We start from the raw sequence: 23,845 nt of genomic DNA on the forward strand, positions 1-23,845 counted from the left end.
ATCCTGGGTATTTTCCAAATATAAAACGAACGTGGCCTTACAGAGCAATAAAATCTGCGAAGAATAAAAGTTATGCTTTTTAACCTCGGAAATTTGTGTATTGTGGCTGTAATCAAGACTAATGATAATCCTCAGAAATAATTATGGAAAACAGCAACAGCTGCACCTGGTGTGATAAACTCAACCTTCTAGGCCATGAAGCAAGAAGCGACTGACAGTAAAAAAAAAAAAAAAAAAACATTTTAAGAAAATAATACAAATGTTGTAAAGGGAGAACAAAAATAAAAGCAGCGGCTGAAACTCCGTTCCGTTTCTGTTGTCCGACAAGCTAGGATTAGCAGTTAGCCTCAAAAGGAAAGCAGCGTCGCTAGCTGCTACAGGAAGTTAGTTCTTGTCAGCAGTTACCTAAAAAATAAGACAGTTATTCAAGGAAATATTTCATTATATGCTACAAAAAAGCTATTGTTAGCACGGCAACGCAGCTAGCTGCATCTAGAAGTGAGAAAATTGATCATTTCAAGATTCTATCACCAATTACCTAAATTTTAATACCTGGATTTTATTATTTTCTTACGAAAAGGTCAAATTTAAAAGTGACACACTTCTTCCTGTTTTATCTAGCGCCAACACTAAAGCAATCTGCAAAATTGTTAGCTCAAACATAAACTATTTTGAAATATTAGAAAATATTTGACACAATCAGATATCATAACTATGTTATCTACTTCATACTTGTACTTCCCCAGTTTCATCAAAGTAATAGTTATTGTTGTACTTAAAAAAATATTCCATTGCAGCTGATCAGACTTCTAATTGCTTAGATTTTTTTTTTATTAAATTGTTGCAAAAAATATATATATATATTTTGCTGTTGTAAACTTCTGAAAAGTTTTTTATTTTGCTTATTTTACAACTGTGCACTTCCGTTTTCAACAAATGCAAATGACATTTCATGGAATTAGGCCCAAAGATTCTCCCAAAACACAACTTTCCCCAGTGTGTATTGTTTGATGGGCACTTGCTGTCATTTTTACTCACTAATTCAGCACGAAAAAGACAGGCTTAATAAATTAAACTCTAATTAAAGTGACTATTAGCTACAAGGGGACATATTCATCACAAAGCTAATCCAGCTCGGCGGAGATCGAAAGTGTGAACTTTACATCCGCTGTGGGGAGCACAGCAGAACACTCATCACGCCCAGTGTCAGCTTTATTCCCCTACAGGGAATTTTATTCAAATACTGAGAGGGCAAACATGGAGCGCAGCAGAGTCGGAATAATGTAACACGACAGCAGGGCTGATTAGTCGCTCCTGTTTGTTGGAGGGGGATCTTGGGATGGGCCTGGAGGTCTTCAGCAGGTCAAACCCAGTGACTGAGGAAGAGCAGACTGGCTGCAGAGCTGCACTCATCACAGGAGCGAGAGCTGTAACAGCAGGGAGAAATATAAAGCAAGTCTGACTTTCAAGATGGTAGAGAATTAGTAGAGTATTTTAACTTAGTGGTTTTGTTTTGTGTTGAATTAAGTAAATGAGAAACTTTCTATTTTGTTGTTTTTCACCCCTCCTCTCATCTCCTATTTTTGCTTTATTTTGTTTTATATGACACAACTGTAGTACAATTTCTTTAATTACTAAAAGACAGAAGGAACTGGGCTAGGAAAGCACTGGTGTATTAATAGCAAAAGGTTAGCCCTACCGGGACGAAGCCCGCTGTGGAGCAGGCAAGCACGTGACACATTTATAAGGCTTCGTAATAACACAGGCGGCATACCGAGTGTTCATTTCACCTCTGGTGGACAGTACGGACTTCAAACTTTATAAAAGTGGTGTTTTTATATTGGTTTTGTGGTTATTTACTTGAAAATAAAGCCAGGAATATGATCGATCATTTCCGCCTTACTGTGTGGGGGTCTAACTGTACCACATTTCAACACAACCAATGAAAATGTGTTGACGGTCTGTTGCTAGGTAGAACGGAGATACGTGGGGACAAACGAGGGGGGGATTTGGATACGGCAAGAGACTAGGGAGAATTGATGCTGTGGATTTTACTAAGAGTGTTTCGATGGGTTTTTTATACAGTAAGTGTGTTATTTAGAGTTTGTGGTGTGTGTAGTGTTAGTAGTAGTTTTGCCAGCGATCGCTGCATGGCTTCGTAGCGAGCGCTGACGCACTGAGAAGAGAAAGACTGCGCGCCGGAATGGCCATTTAGACCTTGAAGAGTTAAAAAGACTGTGTATATAACCTGAGATAATCAGATTGTTCTCGTCATTATAGGTTGGTGGATCGATCCAGAATATCAATAACATCGATCGCTATACTGGATTCGATACTAATAATACAATTGATTTAGTTTCAGATTCCCTCTTGAAATTTTGTTTTAGTTTTGTATTCTCAAAAAGGATGTTGTTTTGATTTTTTCCTCTAATAATATTTTTTGCATTTTAGAAAAATGCACACAAACCGTATTAATACATTATTAAAGTCTTTTGTGGATACCTATAAATGTACATATTCTGCCTTAGGTTTGAACAAAATAGTAAAAACGTATATCAAATTTAAATAAAAAAGTATTGGTATCAGTATTGGTATTGACGATACGGGCTCGGGTTTTAGTTATCGATTAATGTCAAAATATGCAGAACCACGCTTCTCTACTTGTCAGTGCTTCAAATGTAGAAGATTTTTCGTCTAGTTTCTAGTGCAAATATCTTAATACAATTGAAATAAGACAAAACTAACTTACAAGTAACTTTTCAGTAAGATATAGGACCTTATTTTAAGTCAATATTATTTTTTAAATATTGATTAAAAAGTACTGATTCCACTTGCAGATTCACTTATTGCAAGACATTTTCCTCATGTTTAAAGCTTCACTTTGAAGTTATTACACTTAAAATAAGAACTAAGATATTCACATTAGAAACTACACCACAAATACTTGATAAGATTTTGTGTTTTTGCATTGTTTATTAATATTCCTCACGATTATCCCATTTTCGTGACTTTCCTGGGATTTCAGGCTCCATCCTGGTGATGGTATGACTTTGAAAAGTCCAGTGTTTTGTTTGGTTGTGTGAACAGCTTTCCCCCTTCACGTATGAGAAGGTAGAAAGTCCCGTAGGCACGAGTAGGAATTACTCAAGCAGCACAACAGGAAAAAAACAAAAACTGTGGATAAAAACATTTTTCATGGAAGAGAAACACAGGAAACTGTATTAGAGGAGGAAATGGTACATGAGCTTCTGTGGAAACCTTTCACACTGGTGTGTCTCACTCTAGAATTACAACCAGTGAGCAATCCCCAGTGGTTTTAAAGGAAGTTAATCCATCACACCATATGGTGAGGTGATGTAGAAAGTGCTCAGCAGCTGTATCCAACATGACAGGGAGAACCAATCACTGCCAAGGTTCAGGCCTGAAAGGTTTGACATGCACCGTCTTCAGGAAACCCTACCGGTTCTATATTATAACGATAAATGTAATCAATTTACTCCAACACAGAAATCTGCACTAAGATTTTGAAATGGCATTTAAAGTATATGTAAATCTAAATAAATGTTTGTTTTTTTCATGCCTACCAGGTGATTCAGATCTTCAGTGCAAAAGATCAAGACCTACCGAGTGCTGGGCAACAGTTCTCCTTCAGAACGTCAAAGGAAGACGTCAAGAATAAGAATTTCACAGTTCGAGACTTTGGAAGTAAGTATGTGAATATGAAGGAAAATAAAAGGTGCAAAACATTATTTAGCTAAACAGTAGGTATTAAAGATAAGCACATTTATTGAAGCTGTGTGAAAACAGATTTTTTTTTAAATCCCTCGAAAATATTAAAACAATTTAATCTCATATTGCAGACCTATCTCTGACTAAGAAATGTGGAGAAATATAATCTTTCATTTGAGTATATTTTTTCAGTGGAATAAAAAAAACAATGTTAAGATATAATTATTTTGAAATAAATTGCTTGTGGCAAACTTATTGGCAACTCTAAGAACCTCTAGAAGATAAAAGTAACTAAATGCTTTTTATTTCTCCTTTTTGGGTCAGATTCAGTCAATTATTAATATATAATTGTCTGATTCCAGCTGGTATAAACATGACGTCATCCACATAATAATTGATTATTTCTACTTTTCCATCACAAATGTAAATGTGGAGTTTGCAAAATGCCCTACAAATATTTTACATTTAGCAAGTATTGAGTGTTTCAGCAACAAACACTCCACCAGTATATATGGTGGATGATCTGTGATGCTGTGGGCCTATTTCTGTTCTAAAGACACTTAACACTTAAATCAATTGGTTCTGCCAGAAAGCCAAAAATGGGACTTCACCGAGTTTTGAAAAATGGGATATTGATCCAAAACAGAAGGCCAAATTTACACAGAAAGGGTTCACTTGAGACAGAATACCAACTGGTTTGGTAGAAAAGGTCCAACAGCAATCATCTTCATAAAAGATACAGAAATAATAGATGAATAAAACCAGAACCACAAAGACAATGGAAGGATCTAACAATGAACAAGGAAAGATCAAGGCTCTAAATGCTGAGGAAGATGGATACAAAGACCAGGTGGGTCAGGAGATCACGATAGGACCACTGAAAGAGGGAATCCTAAAAACTCACATTATTAATAATCAACATCATACTGGAACCGTGCAAAACACAAGCTTACTAACGGCTTTTCCTCCATTTCTACCTTCAGCTAATTAGCTTAAAAATCGCTGAAGATCAAGAGATGAATGGAGCCAGCAAAAGTTCGTTAGTGTCACGCTTCTGTTCTGAAAATAACTTTAAAGCACACGGTGATATGATAAGGCCACGTGTGACACTCTTCAGCGCGCGCTCGCCAAGCCCTTTGAAGTGGAGCCAAAGAGACGTGCAGTGAAAAGTGGGACATGGCAGGATGAGGCCAGGGGAAACGAATGGATTCACCGTCCTTGACAAGCCCAGGTCTGAACCTCTGATCCACTTTTACCTTTTGGACACACTGTCTTTCACTTTCCTGACTGCCAGCAGCCTAGGAAACACACTCTGCGGATGGAGGCCGGGATCTGATAGGCAGGGACAGGAAATACAAACACTGAAGGCGATGCACGCAGGTTGAGCCGGGGAGGGAGAGAGAGGGAGAGAGAGGGAGAGCACAAACAAAAATCACGGCTGTGCACAACATGCAAGGTGTGTTAAAACGCCTGACCTCCTGTCAGAAAGAGTGCAGGCTTTGTTGGTGCAACAAACTTGTCTTGACAGGGGTCAGACAACGTGGCTGTGGAAGACAGGAACAGGCAGGTTCGAACCGACATGTCCCCCCTCCCGTGTGTACATTGTCACCCTCTATTCAACTTGCCATCCTTGCACCTCCGGCTGTCTTCTCAACTCGCACCTTTTTCATGTTTTCATCTCTATTTTTCCTGCTAGTACCTATCATAGCTAATTTCAGAATCAATCCTTACTTTGTGAGCAAAGAGATTAGAAAATAAGTCGATCTCGGAGCAGAGGAAGAATAAAAATGCTAGGCAGGGTGTGGTTAGGTGATAACTTTAATAAGATGGGACTGATAAGTAGGCGTTTTTCATTTCATTCGGAAAGGCAAACACTATCAGAAATAAAGTTTCACTTCCCATTCTTGGACTTCTAGACTTTCTCAGAAGCTTGTTGGATTTATTTCTCTGAACACCTAACCTGCAAAGATGACAAATAAGCCCCAATTCTAACCTAGTTCTAATTCAAAACAAGTTCTTTTGAATCGATATGAATCAGCATGCTGCGTCTCTTTCAGACAACACGGCAGGAATTGTGACAAAGCGGAGCGGCTTCAGGCGGCGTCTACAGGAGATCTACTTCCTGCCTGTCGTGATAGAAGACAATGGCTACCCGCCGAAGAGCAGCACGGGAACGCTAACCATCCGTGTGTGTGGCTGCGAATTGGACGGCTCGCTGCTAACATGCAGCGCCGAGGCCATCTTCCTTCCTGTGGGGCTGAGCACAGGAGCTCTCATCGCCATACTGCTGTGCATCGTCATCTTATTAGGTGAGACCTGGCAGAAAATTGTTTTTCGCAATTTTCTTTTCATAACATGAGGTAAAATGTAACAACTTTTACGAGTTTTAGTGTAAAAGCACATCGCATAAGCAATGTGATGACCAGACACAAGGAAAGTTGGATTCACATTTTGTGGGTGCAATTGCTCTTGGCTGGGTAAAATGTCAACGTTTTCTTGTCAGAACTAAAAGTTATTAAAACTGCAGGTAATTTTATCGCTTTTTTAACTCAACACATCCCGTATTGTGCTTGAATTTACAGATTACTTTCACTATACTTGTAGTCAAGTTTATTTGCACAGCAGATTTGAGCAACAAGGCTGACGTATAAGTTTTATGTCTCACGGCATGACTTTCCATAAAGTTACCTGTAAGAAAGTAAGTATTAAGTTTCACGAAGTAAACAAGGATTTCTTTAAAGTTAAATTTAATTTCTGGAGCAATTTGAAGAAGTAGGATACTTTAGGTTTCAGATAAAATTATCAAAAGTAACCAGTAAGTTTTAAAAAGTAATGTGTCAGTTCAAGATAGGTTAACTCTCTAATTCCAGAAAGTAACAGGTACATTTCTAAAAATGAGTTGAAGTTTCTGGGTGAAATAAACTTAAATTGCACAAAAATAACATGATGATTTCAGTTTTCTGGAAATTGCAGAAGTGATTTCAAAAAGTAACCTTAATGTTTAAGAAGGTTAACCTGCGAGGTTTGTGAAGAATAGGGTGTATTTTGCAATGTTAAAGTTTCTTGCAAGCAATTATGTAAGATTTTGAGATGTCCCAACACGAACCATTAGCAAGAAAATGTAGCTTAGCATGGAGTCAGCAGGCGACGAGGAAGATGGCATTTCCAACAAGCTATGCAGAAACCAAATGAAGTTTGAACATCTGTTTTGTTTCTTACTATTTTATCTTCATCTTGGTGTTGGGGTCTTTTCTGTTTCTTACTTGTGGGGGCTGTATCGTCCTGCTCTGCAGCCAGAGGAGAATGATAGTGGTATTGATCACCACGTCTAACTGTTGTCAAAAAGAGAGATGTTGACATTTTATGAAATGTCAAACTACTGACATTTCTATTCCACGGCTATTCATTTGCCGTTGGTGATTTGTGCTGCTACCGAAGACAACGGCTTTTGTTTTACGGTTTATTTGTTTGCCATCAAATTAAACAGAAAATCTAAAAGTGATCTTAATGACAGAAAAGATCATCCTAAAAATATGGGGTTATTTGGGTTCTTTTCTTAGGTTTGTCCATTGCCATCTATTTATTACTGATTTTTTCCTTCCCAACAGTTTTCTGCAGGTTTCTTACATAGAGGTTGATTAATGTAGAAACGTTAATAGATGTGTACTAAATTCTTAGATGTTTAGATGTGCTTCAGTAATGCATTTTTGCCTTTTTCACCATCAGAGCAGGGATTTTTCCAAGAGCAGCCAGGCTTAATTAAATCTCCCATATATGATCATTCAGTGGGACGTTAAAGATCGGGGGGAGGAACCGCTAAGCTCCATAAACTAAATTTAATCTTTCTGCCCTGTCGATGCCTCCCATGCTACAGCTTTTAATGCTTTCCACAAGGTCACGGTAAAAAAAGGAAAAGAAAAATACCCCACTTTTTCCTTTAATCTTCTACTATTAATTTTCCCAACTGATCTGCATATATCAAGAGAAATAAATTTTTTGTTTTACGGTGAAAATTGTGCTCTAACATCTAAAGTTGCCGTATGCAACACATTTATATATTTGATAAACTATCACATGTCGTGATAGTTTGTTATGAGATATGCAGTTTCCGGCCAAAAAAAACCCCAATCAGAGCCAGGAGGAGGGTCTTAGTGCTGTCAATCACTTTTTGAATGTGCTGCTAAATGTGCTAATGACAGAAACAACTTACCTTTACAGAAAAGCTGTTTATCCGCCACCATCGGTGACCATGCAAACTAGCATTTCACAACAGGCTCTGCTGAAAGCAGCGTGAGCATGGGCATGATTGATAGCGCTAAGACCCGCCTCCTGGCTCTGATTGGTTGTTTCTAGTTAGCACTGCGTGCGCTGAAGAAGGCAGAGGAGCTCTATTTTTCTATTTCATACATCTTCTATATATGATAAACTACATACTGCAGTTATATCTTTAGTACCATCACCTTTCCTAATTGACGCCCAACATGGAACTGAAACCCTTTCTCATAATTAATCCAATTTTTCACGCGCCTTCTGAATGCATTCAGGTGACATATCCACTCACGGCCGAGTGTTTAGTATGTTATCAAGCATAAAAAGGCTTGTAGTGGATTGTGGTGTGTTGCTGCAGAGCCGTCTCGGTGTGTCCTCTCCATCTGAAGGCTGTCTTCAAAGCTCTCGCTTGAGTCAGCCCCTCAAGGCTGAGGCTGATGCCAGACTGTCAGACTGTCCCCGACAAGGGAAGCGGCAGAGAGACTCTGAACTCACACTGTGAGCGTTTCCGTAGAGACACTGAGCAGGATTTGTTGTACCAGGACAAATAATGATGCAAATGAAACAGATCGTTGCGAGAGCTTCACTTTGCTTCTTATTCCCTCCAAACTGACGAGCACGGACAACGTGACGGCTCGGCGTGCGACTAGAATGCCCTACATTAACGCACCGTCCTGCTGAAGTCTGAAAATGCGCCACTAGGGGGAGCTGCCACACCACAGAAAGGTTGATGAATTCATTTGCAAGTGAAGAAAAGCAGAAAAGTTATATAAAGGAGGGGATTAAAGCAGGAGACCTATTTTTTCAACTTCAATGTATTTATTTGACTTTCATTTCACTGACTGATTTCAGAGTTATTCCTACCATTGCTCCACCGCTGAAGTGCAGCTATACATCACAGAGCCAGAAGAAAAACACATATTTACTGCATTATTCAGAGCACAGACAGTCCAAGGGACGCAGAGGGGAGATAGACGGAGTAAGACAGATTGCACTGACAAGGGAGAAGAGAAAGCAGGAAATTTACTGCTTTGCATCGGGAAGAAAACAACACAACAGTGGTCTACTATGCTGTCTAAAATAAGACGTTTAGGGAACCGCCGAGGGTTTTTTTTTTGTTTCCATGAGTGAAAATTAGCCTCTAATTAATGTTCATGTGGGAATGGATTGGCTACTAATATCAACAGACTGCAAGGTTTGAAAAAGATACGGTACCAAAACCGTTAAAATGTTCTTGCACCTCAATGTCCTTTTATTTCCTTTTACCAGGAAAGTCCCACAGACGTATAAATCCTCTTTTTCAATCCTAGCCAAAAGGCAGCAAATGTTTCACAATTAAAATGCCAAACAAATAACTAAAAACAATCAAAACTCAAAGATTTCATCTCTAGTGCGAGGAATCAGATTTTTTTTAAGCCCCTTTCCTGCCCCGAATTGAAATTATATTGAAAATCTGATCAGATTTAATTATTTATCCGTTTTTCTGTTTGAAATAATTAGAAGTATTGGTTTTATGTTTTTGTTGAAAAGTCTCGTCTTCCTTCCTAACAGGTAACTGTGGTATTTTTCCCAAACTTATCACATCAAAGGTCTTAATCTGTTTTTTTGTTTTTACCTGTTCATGGTTGAGACCAAATCAGACCAGCACTTATGTATGTTGGAAAATAGCCAGACCCGCAGTTCGAAATCAGAAATACTTTAGACAAAGCATGCACATCACTGTTGTTTCAGCTCACCGTTAAAAGAAGTTAAAATAAAACAAGAGTCTGTGTAATTGAAATAATGAGCTAACTTGGATGTTTGAGCAGGATTCAGAGTCATTTAAAGTCAGATTTCTACTGTAGGCACAGGGGAGCCTGTGAGTTAATTGCTAATGTCAGTATGTTAACTTGCTCACTAGAAGAATACAATGTTCATCATCTTACTGCTTCATGTTAGCATGACATAAATGCTAATGAGACAATAAACTCGGATGGAAGAGTTTGCAGGAGCGTTCGCATAAAGAAGGACCTTAAAAAAAGTTAATGACACTAAATAAAATCCAAGATGTCCAACCAGGAAATTGAGGACATGTTCATGTTGGGATAAACTCTCATAATCTTTAAATCATCTGGGAACTGTAAGTTAAAAAAATGCTCCATTGCCAACAGCTGGCTATATTATTTAATAAGTAAGGTGGGTGAAATGTACTTTAAATATATTTTTTTAAATTAGACTGTTCATAAAATAGCCACAGTGGCTGTCAACCTATTGTACAGAACCATAAAATGTGCTTTATAATAATAATGTTTAATGTTTGTCATGAAACTTTTTCATTTTTTTATCAGACTGTATGGCTCTACACTGACCTGGAGCGGTGGTTTTGGTTTCTCTGCTTTCAGCACACCTGATTTGAATTTATAGCTAATTAACAAGCTTTTTGCAGTTCAACAAGACAACAAACCCAAACAGAACAGTAAAGGACTGCATGTTGGTTCCAGACCAGCAGTCAGGACCAATCTTCAGACAAACTTACATTCTGACTGAATGCTGCTGTAAAATGTAGTCCAATTAAGCTAATAAGTAATAAATCAATTAATCACATGATAAATTAAAAGAAACTTCGTTTCCATTTGCATGATTGTTTGTATTTCTTGTGTCTCTCCTTCTATCAAAGACTGGATGACAAAAGACTTCAGTGGAGCTTTGGTCTTTTTTGAAGGACAATTTTGTTTACAAACTTTATCCATTTTATTTGTTATTTTGTTTACTTATTTTGAATATTTCAAATGTCTTCCAGCTCCAGCATTAAATGTTCATTAGAAATTAAAGTTTGTTCATCTTTGAGAGGGTGTATTTATCTTATAATGACATTACTTGAAAATGGTCTCAAAACAACATTATTGTTTATCATGACAACTTCTGGGACAATTTATGGTCTGGCAAAATATATCATCGTAACAGGAAAAAGTCCAGTTAACCTGATTAGTCAGAGCCTGTAAATCAGTTCTTAGGTACAGAGTTTACACAAATGAGTTCAGTTATCAACAGAAAAACTGATTTTTTCAATGAATCTGACTTTCAGCCAATCAGAAGGTTGAGCATGGCAAATAACATTTCAGTAAATTATTTCAATGTATGTTTTATAATGATTGAGAAGCAAATTAGATTTTATGGAAAAAAGTAGAATTAAAAAATGTATTAGATTTTTTTTTTTTTTTTGTATTTTCTTCTCGTCTCGCCTCCAGCTTTCTAAAGCTCCACTATCGCCCCCTGGTGGGCTCCACTTTCTAAAAACCTTCTCTAGGGCTTCTCTAACACTGAGCTTTTTTAATTTCCTTTCCCAGTTATCGTCGTACTCTACGTGGGATTAAGACGGCAGAAGAAAAAGGAAACCCTCATGTCCTCCAAAGAGGACATCCGAGATAATGTGATCCACTACGACGACGAAGGAGGAGGAGAAGAGGACACGCATGCCTTTGACATGGGGACCCTTCGAAACCCCAAGGTCGTCAAGGAGAACCTGTACCGGAGGGACATCAAGCCCGAGATGCAGCGAGGCCCCAGGCCGCCCGCCTCTCAGGACAGCTCAGACATCCGAGACTTCATCAACCAGCGGCTGAAAGAGCACGACACGGACAACTCGGCTCCGCCATACGACTCTTTGGCCACGTACGCGTACGAGGGGGACGGCTCGGTGGCAGAGTCTCTCAGCTCCATCGAGTCGCTCGCAGTAGACTTTGAGGAGGACTACGACTACCTCAGCGACTGGGGGCCTCACTTTAAAACTCTGGCGGGGATCTTTGGAGAGCAGTCGGAAACTCACTCAGATTCGACAAACACAGAGAACATGCACTGATGTTCCTCACGGACTCAAAAAGGGAAGATGTAACATTGTTTAGTTGATTTTTTATGTTTTTGCTATCGCCTCATATTTTTTTCACCATAGTTTTTCTCCAATGTTTGTTTTGTTTTACAACTCACTGGTTCTATTTTATAAGTAATTTTACAATGTTCAGTCCCAAAATTGTAAAAAAATAAAAATAAAAAAAAAACACAAAAAAATTATGTTAACATGATTAGATGGGCAGCCATTCAATTTCTTGTCGATTGAATGTTGTTTCACGTCTTGCATTTAGTTTCCTCTTGGGGAAGACGCATGGAAATGTTGTCATTTCCTAGAACATCCTTTAAAGTGCCTCAATATAATTGTTTCACTTGCTGTTTCATGGCACATATCCGGTATGTTTCTTAATTTTTCTCATCCCCATAAGTAAAAGCTGATTCCGTCAGCGTGCTGTACTGTGCTCAGACTGGCATCGAGACCAATGCCAGAACCTGTGAGGCAAATGAAACGGGCCGAGTTTGCCCAAAGAATCTTCTGAATGTTATTTATTGTTCTATTTATTTATTGGATGACTGAGTCTGATCGGATGCTTGTGTATTTATCTATTTATCTCTCAATCATCAATTGGTATTTTTTATTTTTGGAAACACTTGAGGTTTTTTGTAATTAATGAAAAAAGCCCATGTGAAAATTGTATGTTTCTGTTAGTTGGATCCTGTAAATAGACTTGTACTAGAGTTGTAAAAAAAAGATACGGTTAGGGCTGGCTAAATGCTACAGTTTGGTCATGTAATAAGCACTGTTTTCTTAAATAAATGCCACTTGGACAGAAAAGCTTACTTATGTTTACAATTGCATTTATCTCCATTAGAATCCCGATCTCGATTTTTTTCATTTCTATATTATCAGTCACACCGATACCGAGCTTCAGTTTAAAACCAGATTAAAATTACCAATATTAATGTCGTTTACTTTAAATCATCAAAAACTCTGAGTTCTTCCTGTTATCTGCCAATTGACAAAACTTCCTCAGATTGGAGGTAAATTTTGACTCATTTTCCAGAAAGCTGCAATTCTTAGGTCAACTTGCTGCTCAACCGTTTATGAATTATTTCCAAGACGACTATTAATGTTTGTTGGTAAAGTTATTTTCATATCAGAAAATGTAGCAACTCTAACACTAATAATGGCTAACTTTGAACCCGCTTCCTTCTGTAATAACGTCGTCACTTAACAGTTTTATCAACCAGACCTGGTAGGTCTCAATTATGACACAATCTGTGATCTGGAAAAGACTCCAGCCTATTTCTTGGTGCATCGCTACTCTCAGCTGATTGGTTTCCTTGAGACGAACGTATATTTTCTCCAAAGGAAGGTTTCTGTAGCACAGCTTAAACATGAGGTCAAGAAGGCAAAAAATCACCTGAAACCCACAGAGCACTTATAGACAATGTTATTGATATCCCATGTCAATTATGTTGAGTTGTGGCTGCCGAACTTGCCAAAAAGCTATCCTTCAGTAAAGACAAGTTCTTGTTAACAATGGTTTAATGTTGAACAGTGTGCTAAAAGTGCTAAGCTAATGCTAGCATATTTACTCTGCGGTAAGACTCAATGAAAGCATAACTTGCAAATGTTTTAAAAATTATTCATTTGCAAAAATAAATAAGATAAAATAAAAAATATCCCTATTTTATTAAGTGTTTCTGCTGTTCTGAGCACTTTGGGGATATTTCAGAAACTCTGAAGCCACAAATGAGACCCAAACCTGACAATACTTAGGACTGGATTGGGACGTCACAATTATCTATTAGTTACAAAGAAAGTCTACAAGTTGTGATACATTTCATAGCGTTTTGCTTGTGCGAACCAGAAGGCACCTTTTGGGAGAGGACCACAAAAACTTAACTGAAGCCATCTGTTCGCTCTGTCCCTGCTTATATTACACATCAACTGCAAAACATAACACTTGGCTGTGATTTTACTATTAACAGGGAACCCAAAGAAAACCAGTGTGTATGAGAACAGATGGTTATACATATATACACCATCTTAGGACAATCAGAGAGATATCTGCAGTCTGCATTATCTCTGCTGTTAGGAGAACAGCCAATCAGTGAAAAGGTAAATGCATGGTACTGCTTGATTGGATAGCATTTGCAAACCAGCCAATTGTGTGTAGAGTAGCACTGCACCATTTCAGCTCTAAAGCTGCATTTTCTAATATTTAGATGGGCAAAATGAAAAAGATAAAACAGACAAGTGGGGTTTCCTGAATAATTAGGATTCCTTTCCACAAAAAAAGTCAGCAAATCTGTGAATCTGCACATGCTGAACAACCACTGAAGGTGGTTTTACTCCAGGCCCTGTTTTTTTTAATTTTTTTTATAACGATGCACTCGTGAAATGAACAGACCAAACATGATGATATTACTAAAAATAAAACATGTAATTTGATAAGAGATTCCAAGTGGACTTCTTCACAAAATCCACCAACCAGAAAGCAGCTATGATTATTTAGTCCTAAAAAAAAATAAACTAATAAATGCTTTAAGAGGCAAATCTCTCCATAATCCTTTAAACATTCCAACACCAAGGAAAAGAGAAAAAGGTACAACTCAGACATAGAGAGTCTAGTAAGGTATCAGCACAGACTATTTCTTCAGTTGTTGAGCAGAGTGGCGAAGGCCTTTCCTGCCATGGTCTGGTGACGACCTAATGGAAGGTCTGGATGATCGCCAGAGCAGTGACATGCAATCCAGACCTTTTACTGCAGGACGGAAAGTGAATCCCCTTTCTGTCTCACTCCGTCACATCCAGAAGGTATACCCAAGCAAAGCTTTAGTAAATGTCTTCTGATGTGTTTAAATGGGCATTAAATGAACTATGATCTTCATAGGTTGCAGCGATTACAAAGACAATAGCCATGTTTCACTAACAAAAAAAAATCACAATTTCGAAATTGGGGTGTTTTCATGAAATAAGAAACGCAAATAAAATCACACATGAATAACTTTGTTGACGTGATAAGTCATTAAAAACATGTCGTGACATTCTCCTAACATTTCCTGTCTTCTTCTTTGTAGTTTCCGCCAGTAATGACATTCGATTGTTGATCATGCGACTTATGTGATGAGAAAATAAGTGTTTCCATTGCAGTTTTGATAAACGTTTCTATACGGCCAAAAAAGCCACTTCATCCGAGAGTCACAACCTTTTAATTAACAAAAACGTTTTCCCAAAATTGGTGTTTACAATAACCAAATTTACTTTCAAAATGTCAAATTGTGCAATGGAAATTCAGCTAGTGATACGAGTTTATTGTTACACCCTCACATCGCTTCTTGGTGACGGTGGTCTGTATAACAAACTGCTGTCTCCTCATCACTTTTTTCATATTTCCAAACGGTACAAATAAAAACTAAGAAGTTTTGATTTCTTTTAATGTAGCCAATAGCTATTTTTCTTGCTGAAAAGTTGGCAGCAGAGGCTCCACAAGACTAGCGGCAGCAGCAGTTAGTTAAATTCAAACTGCAGCTTTCCTAAAAACAGTTGCAAAAGACATCAATGGGCAGCACGGAGAAGTATTTTTACAATGTGGTGAAGGAGGAGTGTCAGAAAGAGTAGGACGTTCTAAAAAAATACAGACGCTAATTTCAAAGCGTTAGACAGGGCTAAAGTCACATTTCAATTCAAGTTATTGTAGATATTTAACATTTTCAAAATAACTGAAGGTGCCATGATTGCTAATCGCAGGCAGTTGTTAGTACCTTACTCCTATGAACACAGGGGTCCACTGGAAAAAAAAAGAAAGTCTTCCAGCTAAATTTAGAAATATATCAACAAAAAACACTCTTTGCATTGAATGTTAGCTCTGTTGTGCCACTCTGCTCTTTATAAGGAGCACAATGGCCTGAAAGGTTGATGTGAGCTATGTTTAGCCAAGAAGCAATCCCAACCATTAGTGAAGCTTCAGTTGGATTTGTATTGTGCTGAGACATGCTCTCCCCCTGCAGCTGTTTGCAAATTTAAGGTTAAACTCTCACCAACTTAAAAATAATGACAGGTGCTTGTCTTGACAAGAGCCACATTTTTATAGCTATTCCCCTCCATTGGCTACACAGCTGAGTGACACAGCAACAGGTGGGGGAGAAAGAGAGCTACTCTAAAACTACACAGGCTGGATAAAACCCTGTACTGCCTGTGGCGTCTTGCTAAAGGGAACTTTCAACAGCAAGAACAATATAGACCTGAACTAAACTGAAGGAGTAATGAGGAGGGTGTGAGGATTTCAGCCAACTCTACTCCACTTTCAATTCAGCGAGTTCATAAAATCTACATCTTAGCTTCCTCGTAAGTCACTTAACAAATCAAAATGACAAGTGGAGTTTGAAAAGCAGGAAAACATGATTATTAACTGGACAGTCAGGCATCGAGAGCATTGTTTGGTTGGGAGCCAATTTGTTTACAGCATTCAATTACTGAGTCACGCAAGGCGCGCTGTCGTGATGCAGCAAAGACGAGCTGTCAAGTCGCCTTTTGAATAAACTCCTCTATTGTTGTCGCCACGGAACAATCTGCTTTGGCTCAAACAAATGAATACACATTAGCCGGTTTGTTATGCTAAGACTTTCCAGTTCGCTTTGCCTCAGTTTCCAATAACACCTCAACTCCGACCCCACCAGAAGGTTAGGGATTGTAGAGCTAATTATGATTAAATTAAAACGAGCCACTTCGTCTGTCGTCATGTGAAGTGTTGGCTCAGTTAGCACGTTAGCTTTGCAGGGTGGGGCTGGTCTAAGTGGGTGAAACTGCATTTCTTTGCCAGACAGCTTCGTTAACCCCACTAATTGTGCGGCGGCAGCAGAGGCTGACCTTGACACAGAGGCGTCCGAGCAAACGCACCATCTATTATTGAACTCTGACAAGATGTGTGGTCAAAGTCAGACGATAACAAAACCAAGAATTAAAGCAAACCACAGGAATGGGGATTATTTAATTGGTTTGGTTCTGTGAAGCTTTGTTAAAGGCAAAATCATGCAGGATAGCAAATCACAAGCTTCAGATATTGAGTTATTGCTGGAACTGTGTCAGGGAAATAATGACTGATAGCTTTGATATGAAGGCCACAGGTGGCTAATTGCATCATACAGTATGGGTATCAAATCCCATTTATTTCAAGTACGGGGGAAATTGCCCTCATTTTCCAAGGGATTTATATATATATATATAAATAAAATGATTTGTGCTCCAGCAGTGACACTGCCATACTGAGGCTTACTTGAATCTCATTTAAATGGCCATAACTTAAAAAGTCTGACACTAAACAGAATCCTCTCAAAGTCGTCTTAATTATTGTCCAAGAGAAGGTTAAATAAGCATTAGAAATATCAGCCATTGTAAAAGTTTTACACAAGAAAAAAAGCAGCAAGATAAGTTTCTGAATAAAATGTCTTTAAATCAAGTTTCAAAGAAATGATTCTCCTTCATAAAATGTCCGTCCAGCTATCCAGAACTTTTCATTCCAGAGGCAGTGCAAAGCAAGTCAAAGAAAATCTGTTTTTCACATCTAACCAGACACCAGTCTGTCAAATGTTCGCTTTCGTTGGAAATGTGGAATCATTTTGCAAAGCTATGAAATTGTTTTTTCCTTTTTTGGCAGGGAGGTGCAGAGCCTGGACACGTATGAACTGGGAAATCAAAAACGCTACACGAAGAAACTGAAGAACCGAACAGAGTCAGAAGGAGGCAACACACAGAAACGTGCATTTAACAAACAGTGAGTGGTTAGGCTGTTCACATGTTGGGGTTTATTTCGTTCAATTCAAATTATTTACTTTATTTATCAGGTCTTCTGGTTCCCAGATCCAAACATGGAGAAGAAGCATTCAGCTTCCATGCACCACAAATTTGGAACAAACTCAGAGAAAACTGCAAAAACAGCACAGCATACCTTTAAATCTAAAGGTTTAGAGTTGCTTTTGAAACATAATCAATGAAACATTATTCAACATTTTGATGTGTAACAATGGCTCTTGACAATTGTGTATTCTACAACTTTGTATTTTTGTGTTTTTCTGATGTAAAGCACTTTGAACTGCCTTGTTGCTGAAATGTGTTATATAAATACAATTGATTGATTTATCCTAAATCGATATTATCCAAAGATCTTCAAACAGTCATTTTGGATGGTGATGTTGTGGGAAATAAGCATCTCTGGTAGTAGTCAGTCTTGCAATGAATCTGAAGAGGCCTCAGACTAAAGACTGCTAATCCACCTCATTTGCTTTTGTTGCACCTCTTTAATGTGTGGTTAGAAAGTCGGGGTGAGAGATGCTGGAGTAGGGGATGTGATCAGGCAGTATAAGTTGACCGTTATGATCAATGGAAGGAATGGTTTGAACTTTCTCCTTCTCTTCTCTTTGTTCCTCCTTTTCAATGCCTCTGGGATTATGGTTGTTATTATCCTGTACTTATTTGATACCAACTCCTACAAACATCACAAACGTCTGACTTTACAAGGAGTGCTGACCAAAATGTAGAGGTGAGAAGTAATTAGTTATTTGTAATATTAATTTTTTTTTTTTTTGGATCAAAATGAACAATAAGAAATGAACGGATGTCAGCTGTACCTGAGTGTGGATTGCCTTTGCTGAGGTGCAGAATGTTGTCGCCATGACTGATATTGCTGCTGCAGGCAGGAGCACAAACATGTGCATTAAACATTGAATACCACCATGACTCAGCTATCACCTTGCTCCCCTCTTAAAGATACCATCTCACTTTAAAAGGAAAGGTTCACCCTAACAAATGTCCATTTTTCTAGCGTTGTCTCTGGAATATAAAGGAAGTGTGTATTTTCTATTTTAAAAAGCATTTAAATGGCAAAACACATCAGTTTAGTGATTTAAAAAGTACAAAAGAATCCTGTTTCATTCAGGAAATACTGCAAGATTAGTAAAACCCAATTAGACAGTCATAATAAAGAATTAACAAAAGCTTTATTGAGCTGTTTTTAAATTCACACTCATGTTCTGAGGCAGGATACATAATTGTGACTAACAGGAATCCTTAAATAGCAGCCCGTCTCACACTCAGTGCTGTCTGCACCACTTCATTAAATCAAGAAAAGCACCTTTCTCTTTCCACCGCTGAATGACTCAAAGCCATATGCTTGCTGAGTCTGTTCAGACTCAGCGATGCCTGAGCTCTCTTCCCCCTAATTCATTCACTCCATTCTCCTTTTTTTGTGTCTTACAAACACAAACAGACACAGGCCATTTCCTTTGTGGGATCTGCCCCGAGGGACTCCATGTTTGCCATTCTCAAAACAAGTTAAGCTGCCTGGAGGGATGCAAATGGGACTGGTGTTACCAAACCAAATACGACACAGCTATTACCATGTAATGTAGTCTAACTAAGTGAGTCATCAAATATTTTATGACTGTCATGGCTTTTTATTGGCTTCCTTTCTAATAGCGGTGAAAATAAAACAGTTATTTGTTTCGCTTTTTATTTCTTGAAACCACTTTATGCATGTATAAATGACTATCATCACTGCAGTGATGTTTTTCTGTAACTAAATTTAAAGAAAATCTTGATCTGACCTGTTCAACCAGTTTTCATGTCGGGCTGCTAAATGTCAGGGTTAGAGAAGTGTTGAGTTTAGAGGGGCATCCTTCCCTGAAGCTCTCCTTCCATGCAGTGCTGATACACTGGCTGTGCGGATGTGCCAGACTCCTTCAGCAGATTTGACCACAGTTCTGTGAAATTAAACAGATTACTGATTAACACTATAAAGTACTCGAACAGATAGCGCTGTCAAGGTTGCATAACCCTTCAAGTCGGTCATTATATTAAAGTGGGGTGAGAAAAATTTTAATTCCTGGAAGAAATAAAATTTTTTCTACGCAAGTTAAATTCTGTTTTGACATTTTCTTGACCTTTTCTGTAAATAATAAAAATTCAATAATAGGTTCAACAACGACTGGATGTTTTGGTAAATGGATTTCCTTTGCATTTGTCACTCAAAGCAGAACAGATTATCCTTCATTATTTCAATGCAAGTCTCCACTACTGTTTATTTCTTTTTTTTCTTTTCTTTTCGTGGTTTTGTGATCATATTCATGTCTTTAAGGTCGAAAGGCCGCTTTACTAGCACCCTAATCTTTTGCAAATTCAACAGGTTTTCTGTCGGATTCAAGTTGGGACTCTGGCTGTGTCACTTGTAAATGTAATTACCTCCAGTTACAATATGCATATTGATAAAATTAACAGATTACTCTAACCCCGAGTCTCCCAGTGACTTTGACCTTCTTGTTGGGTAAAATACTTGCTATCTAGCCTGTACCTTGTAACAGTCATTATGCTGTTTGGTTCCTAGAGATGAGTAGGTATCGCCTCAAGGGGGCGCCTATTTCCTTTGTTGTTGCACTATTGTACAGAAGAAGAACTAGTCTTCCATTTTGTTGTAGAAGAGAACATAGGTGATGATGAGGTGCAGAGCGGTAAACTAACGTTACTTTTCTCATGTATGGAAATATAATGCTTAGTACCGTGGAGATCTGGCTGTATGTGGACGAAGTTAAATAAATTGAAAGCGTGGAATACTTCAAAAGTGCGTCCTGCTGTTTTGGGTTAGAGTGGCTAACCACCACTGCTAACTCATTCTCCAACCTCTCGCCGCACCGTCACAACCTTGAGCATCATTCAAGTCAGAACTACCTCGGTACACAATGTATATTGGATAATTTTCAAATAAAATCAAAATAAACCTCATAAAACTCAGAATTAGTAAAATATCAAGGTCTTCTAATCACCTTACCTCGCGGGTCTTTCCCAGCGCGGGCTGACGTGCTGCCAACTTTACCCTCGCTTGATAAAACTGGCAACTAATGGTAAAACGGTGCACAAAACCCTAACACAGAGCTGTATACAGGTCAAATAAGAAGTAAACATCTTACAGAGTAGTTTTGGTATGTTTTCACCGTGTACTGACCAGAAGGATAAAATAGAAGTCAGCACCGAAGCGCTGCCGTTAGCATCCAGATTGCGTTTGAGGCAAACCGGAACTCCGCCCCATAACCAACCCGGAAGCAACGTCCCCTAAACAAAGGTTCCGCTTCGCCACCACTGCTCCCATCCCAACCTCAGGAAAGCGCTATAGATGCAGGCAGATTAAGATGCTGAAATACAAACAAAATATAATTTGTTCATTTTTTGAAAAAAAAAAATAGAATAAATAATACATGAAAATATTTCAAAATTATAAAAGAACCGAAATAATGTGGTGGCATTTTAGGTGCACCACTCTAATGAATCATTTATAGTGATGTCAATAGATCCTTTTCACAGTGACGTCAGACAATGGCCGCCATAACTCAAAGCTGGGTATCTTTACTTCCGGTGTGATTTTGCCTTGGGAACCAAGCTGAAAATTTCCCGCATTCTCATAATCTTAAGGATATAATAAAAGGTAAGTTTCATAATAACAGCATTTAAGTGTTAGATAGCTGTTATTACTCATTGTAAATTCACCATTCTCTGTGTATAAAATAACCAGCCTCAGATCGGAAAGTAAACCAGCTAGCAGCAGCTTTAGCCACATTTGGGAACATATATACACCACTGTCTGTCAGTGCTGTAACGTTTAGAGGTTCACTTTCTGTATCAACTTTAATAAAACAGCATTTAAGTGTTAGCCGTTATTGGTCATTGTCAATTGACCATTCTCCAACTGTATTTAAAGGAACCAGCCTCCGATCGGAGAGTAAACCAGCTAGCAGCAGCTTTAGCCACAGTTGGGAAACATAAACGCCGCTGCTTTTCAGTGCTGTGTTGTTAAAAGTTTCACAAAAATCACTTGCATCTTCCAACACTGTTGTTTAGAAAAGCATTTTCTAAACAACAAATAATTTACATATTCTGATGTGATTCATAATTTTTCCTTTTGTTTTGTTGTCCATCTTTCTCAACAGTAGCCGACCTAACAACCTACCATATCTGAGATGGTAGGTTGTCCATGGCAGGAACTGGATCCTGCCATGGACAGAGGATCCAGTTCCTCTGTCCATGGCAGGTTCAGTCAATCAGCTGTGGGACATCTGCTGCCTAGTCAAACTATCATGGCCCTCTTGATTTAAAAGGACAAACTAGTACAGAGCCTCCCTGCTCCCTGGTGGAGCAGCGGGTGTTTGGCATAACTGTTAAGTTTTGGACTTGTGGCTACAGGTAATGTCGCTACTGAGCGGGTGATGAAACTAGCGTAAGTGAGGAGGGTTTAATATGATCAAGCATTTTACATAACCGGTGGCGACCCCAGTCTATACTATAAACATCTGATTAAGATTAGAGCCTAAATACGTTCTATTTCTAAAACAGAAAGGCTACGTAATGTTAGCCAGCTAACAAATTACTATTACTATCCTAGCATATCAACTAACAGCTAGAAAAAACCAAAACACGTACCTTTGTAGTCAAACTGGTGTCAATCAGCGAGGAATTTGTCCAGTTTAGATTATGTTGATGAAGAAAAACTGTTTGCAAATAGTGATATATCTTCAAATCATATTTGTGGCAGCAGCTTTAGAGTCCAGAAACAGCGTTAACTACACACACCGGAACTAAAGATACACTGTTTTGAGCCATAACGGAAGTTGTGTGACATGTGAAAAGGGTCTATTGATTTTTAAGTCAAGCAAGCTAAAGTTATAGTAATATCATATCTATTTTTAGTATTGTGTGATAGAAATTTGATTTGATTTCTTTTTTTGATGATATACCATTACGTCCTTCCAGAAGGCGAACTGTTGAGAATCCTGAATGATTGACACCTGCCACATCAGGTGAAGGGAAACAATCCTCTCCAAACATTTCATTACATGAGGTCAGTGCGATAGGTCTTCAGTAAACACAGTTATTGCATCCAGTAGCTTCTTTGCAAATATAACAAAGAAAAGTTGACTTCCATATAACAAGAGCTTTAGCAAGGAAGAGACACAAAAAACACATTGAATATTAGACTGTCAGGTTGGGCTGCATTATTAGGCAGTGAAGGTCTATTGCATCTGTACTTTTCACTTGTGTCAGGTGTGTGTGAAATTTACATATTTTAAGGATTTCACAAAAGTTGAAACAAAATAGCCTCAATGGCATCATCTGGAAATTTTTTATTTGGCTCTAATTTGCACATATATTGTATGATTCGCACCAAATGAAACATTAGGGACATTAATCCAACCCCACAAAATTATTTAGTGACCAATTAGATGGGCGTGAACAAAAATAATACAGAGCACAAAGTCTTTCTCAAGCCATGCTTTGACTGAGGAATATGAAATGTGGACTTGTAGTTTCTCATGCTTTACAAAAACAAGGTTTTAGAGCCATAGTCATAGTTTTACACTGAGAGAAATCCTTCAATAGCTTATGACATACACACTTCCAAATGGACATCAAAAGTTATCAAAAGCTTTGAGTTGCATAAAACCATGTGGAAGTGGCCAACCCTCAAATTATAAATATTTGCCATAGAAACATCTGTTTGGAGGATAAATGTTCACAAAATCAGTAAATAGTGATGTTGGTATGCATGCATAAGAGTAATAAGACCCCTGATGCCTATAAAAGAATGGAAAAAGTCAAATGTAGTCACTAAATACTGTCCAGTTCAACAGAAAGGTGCACTGCACATTCCCGACTGGCTGACTGCAAATCAACAGAGTTTCAAGTAACAGACAAGGCAGCATCCCTGAATTTACTTCTAATTTCCCAAAAAGTATAAAATACACATTGAGGGAAATAAATCTTCCCGCTACCTCCGCTGGCTTCTTTGGTGGTGGAACAATTTCTCCACCTTGGTGCTGTAAGAAAAATCTCCTTCATAAATTAGCTGAAGACTCGACTGAGAGCACTTTCACAATTAATCTAGTCATTCTGTTTCACTGAGCAAAAAACGAGAGAAACTATTATTTATGGGCCACTTATGTGTTTCCTGATGCACCTGTAGCCTTGTGGTAAATG

General features: G+C 38.3%; 1 protein-coding gene and 1 long non-coding RNA gene across 4 annotated transcripts in view; one reads left to right on the forward strand and one right to left on the reverse strand.

Moving 5' to 3' along the window:
• LOC103456689 (cadherin-12) overlaps positions 1-12,663 on the forward strand; it is a 151,690-nt gene extending 139,027 nt beyond the window's left edge. The window contains exons 10-12 of the mRNA XM_008396402.3: positions 3,588-3,705; positions 5,787-6,038; positions 11,325-12,663. Coding sequence (XP_008394624.1) covers positions 3,588-3,705; positions 5,787-6,038; positions 11,325-11,836 — 882 coding nt within the window. The 3' untranslated portion in view covers positions 11,837-12,663. The remainder of the gene's footprint in view (positions 1-3,587; positions 3,706-5,786; positions 6,039-11,324) is intronic.
• Positions 1-20,951, reverse strand: part of LOC103456690 (uncharacterized) — a 49,577-nt gene extending 28,626 nt beyond the window's left edge. Inside the window, exons 1-3 of one of the 3 annotated variants that reach the window (XR_001776057.2) lie at positions 20,649-20,951; positions 19,432-19,587; positions 18,457-18,515 (exon numbers count right to left, since the gene is read on the reverse strand). This is a non-coding gene — a long non-coding RNA (uncharacterized LOC103456690). Of the gene's footprint in view, positions 1-18,456; positions 18,516-18,806; positions 19,169-19,431; positions 19,588-20,648 lie in introns of those variants that run through there. The other 2 variants (XR_014085280.1, XR_532291.2) reach the window with 2 other exon arrangements.
• Positions 20,952-23,845: the final 2,894 nt, after the last annotated feature.

This window comes from Poecilia reticulata, chromosome 20 (genome assembly GCF_904066995.2).
Source record: "Poecilia reticulata chromosome 20, P_reticulata-male-v2, whole genome shotgun sequence".
Taxonomy (NCBI): Eukaryota; Metazoa; Chordata; class Actinopteri; order Cyprinodontiformes; family Poeciliidae; genus Poecilia; species Poecilia reticulata.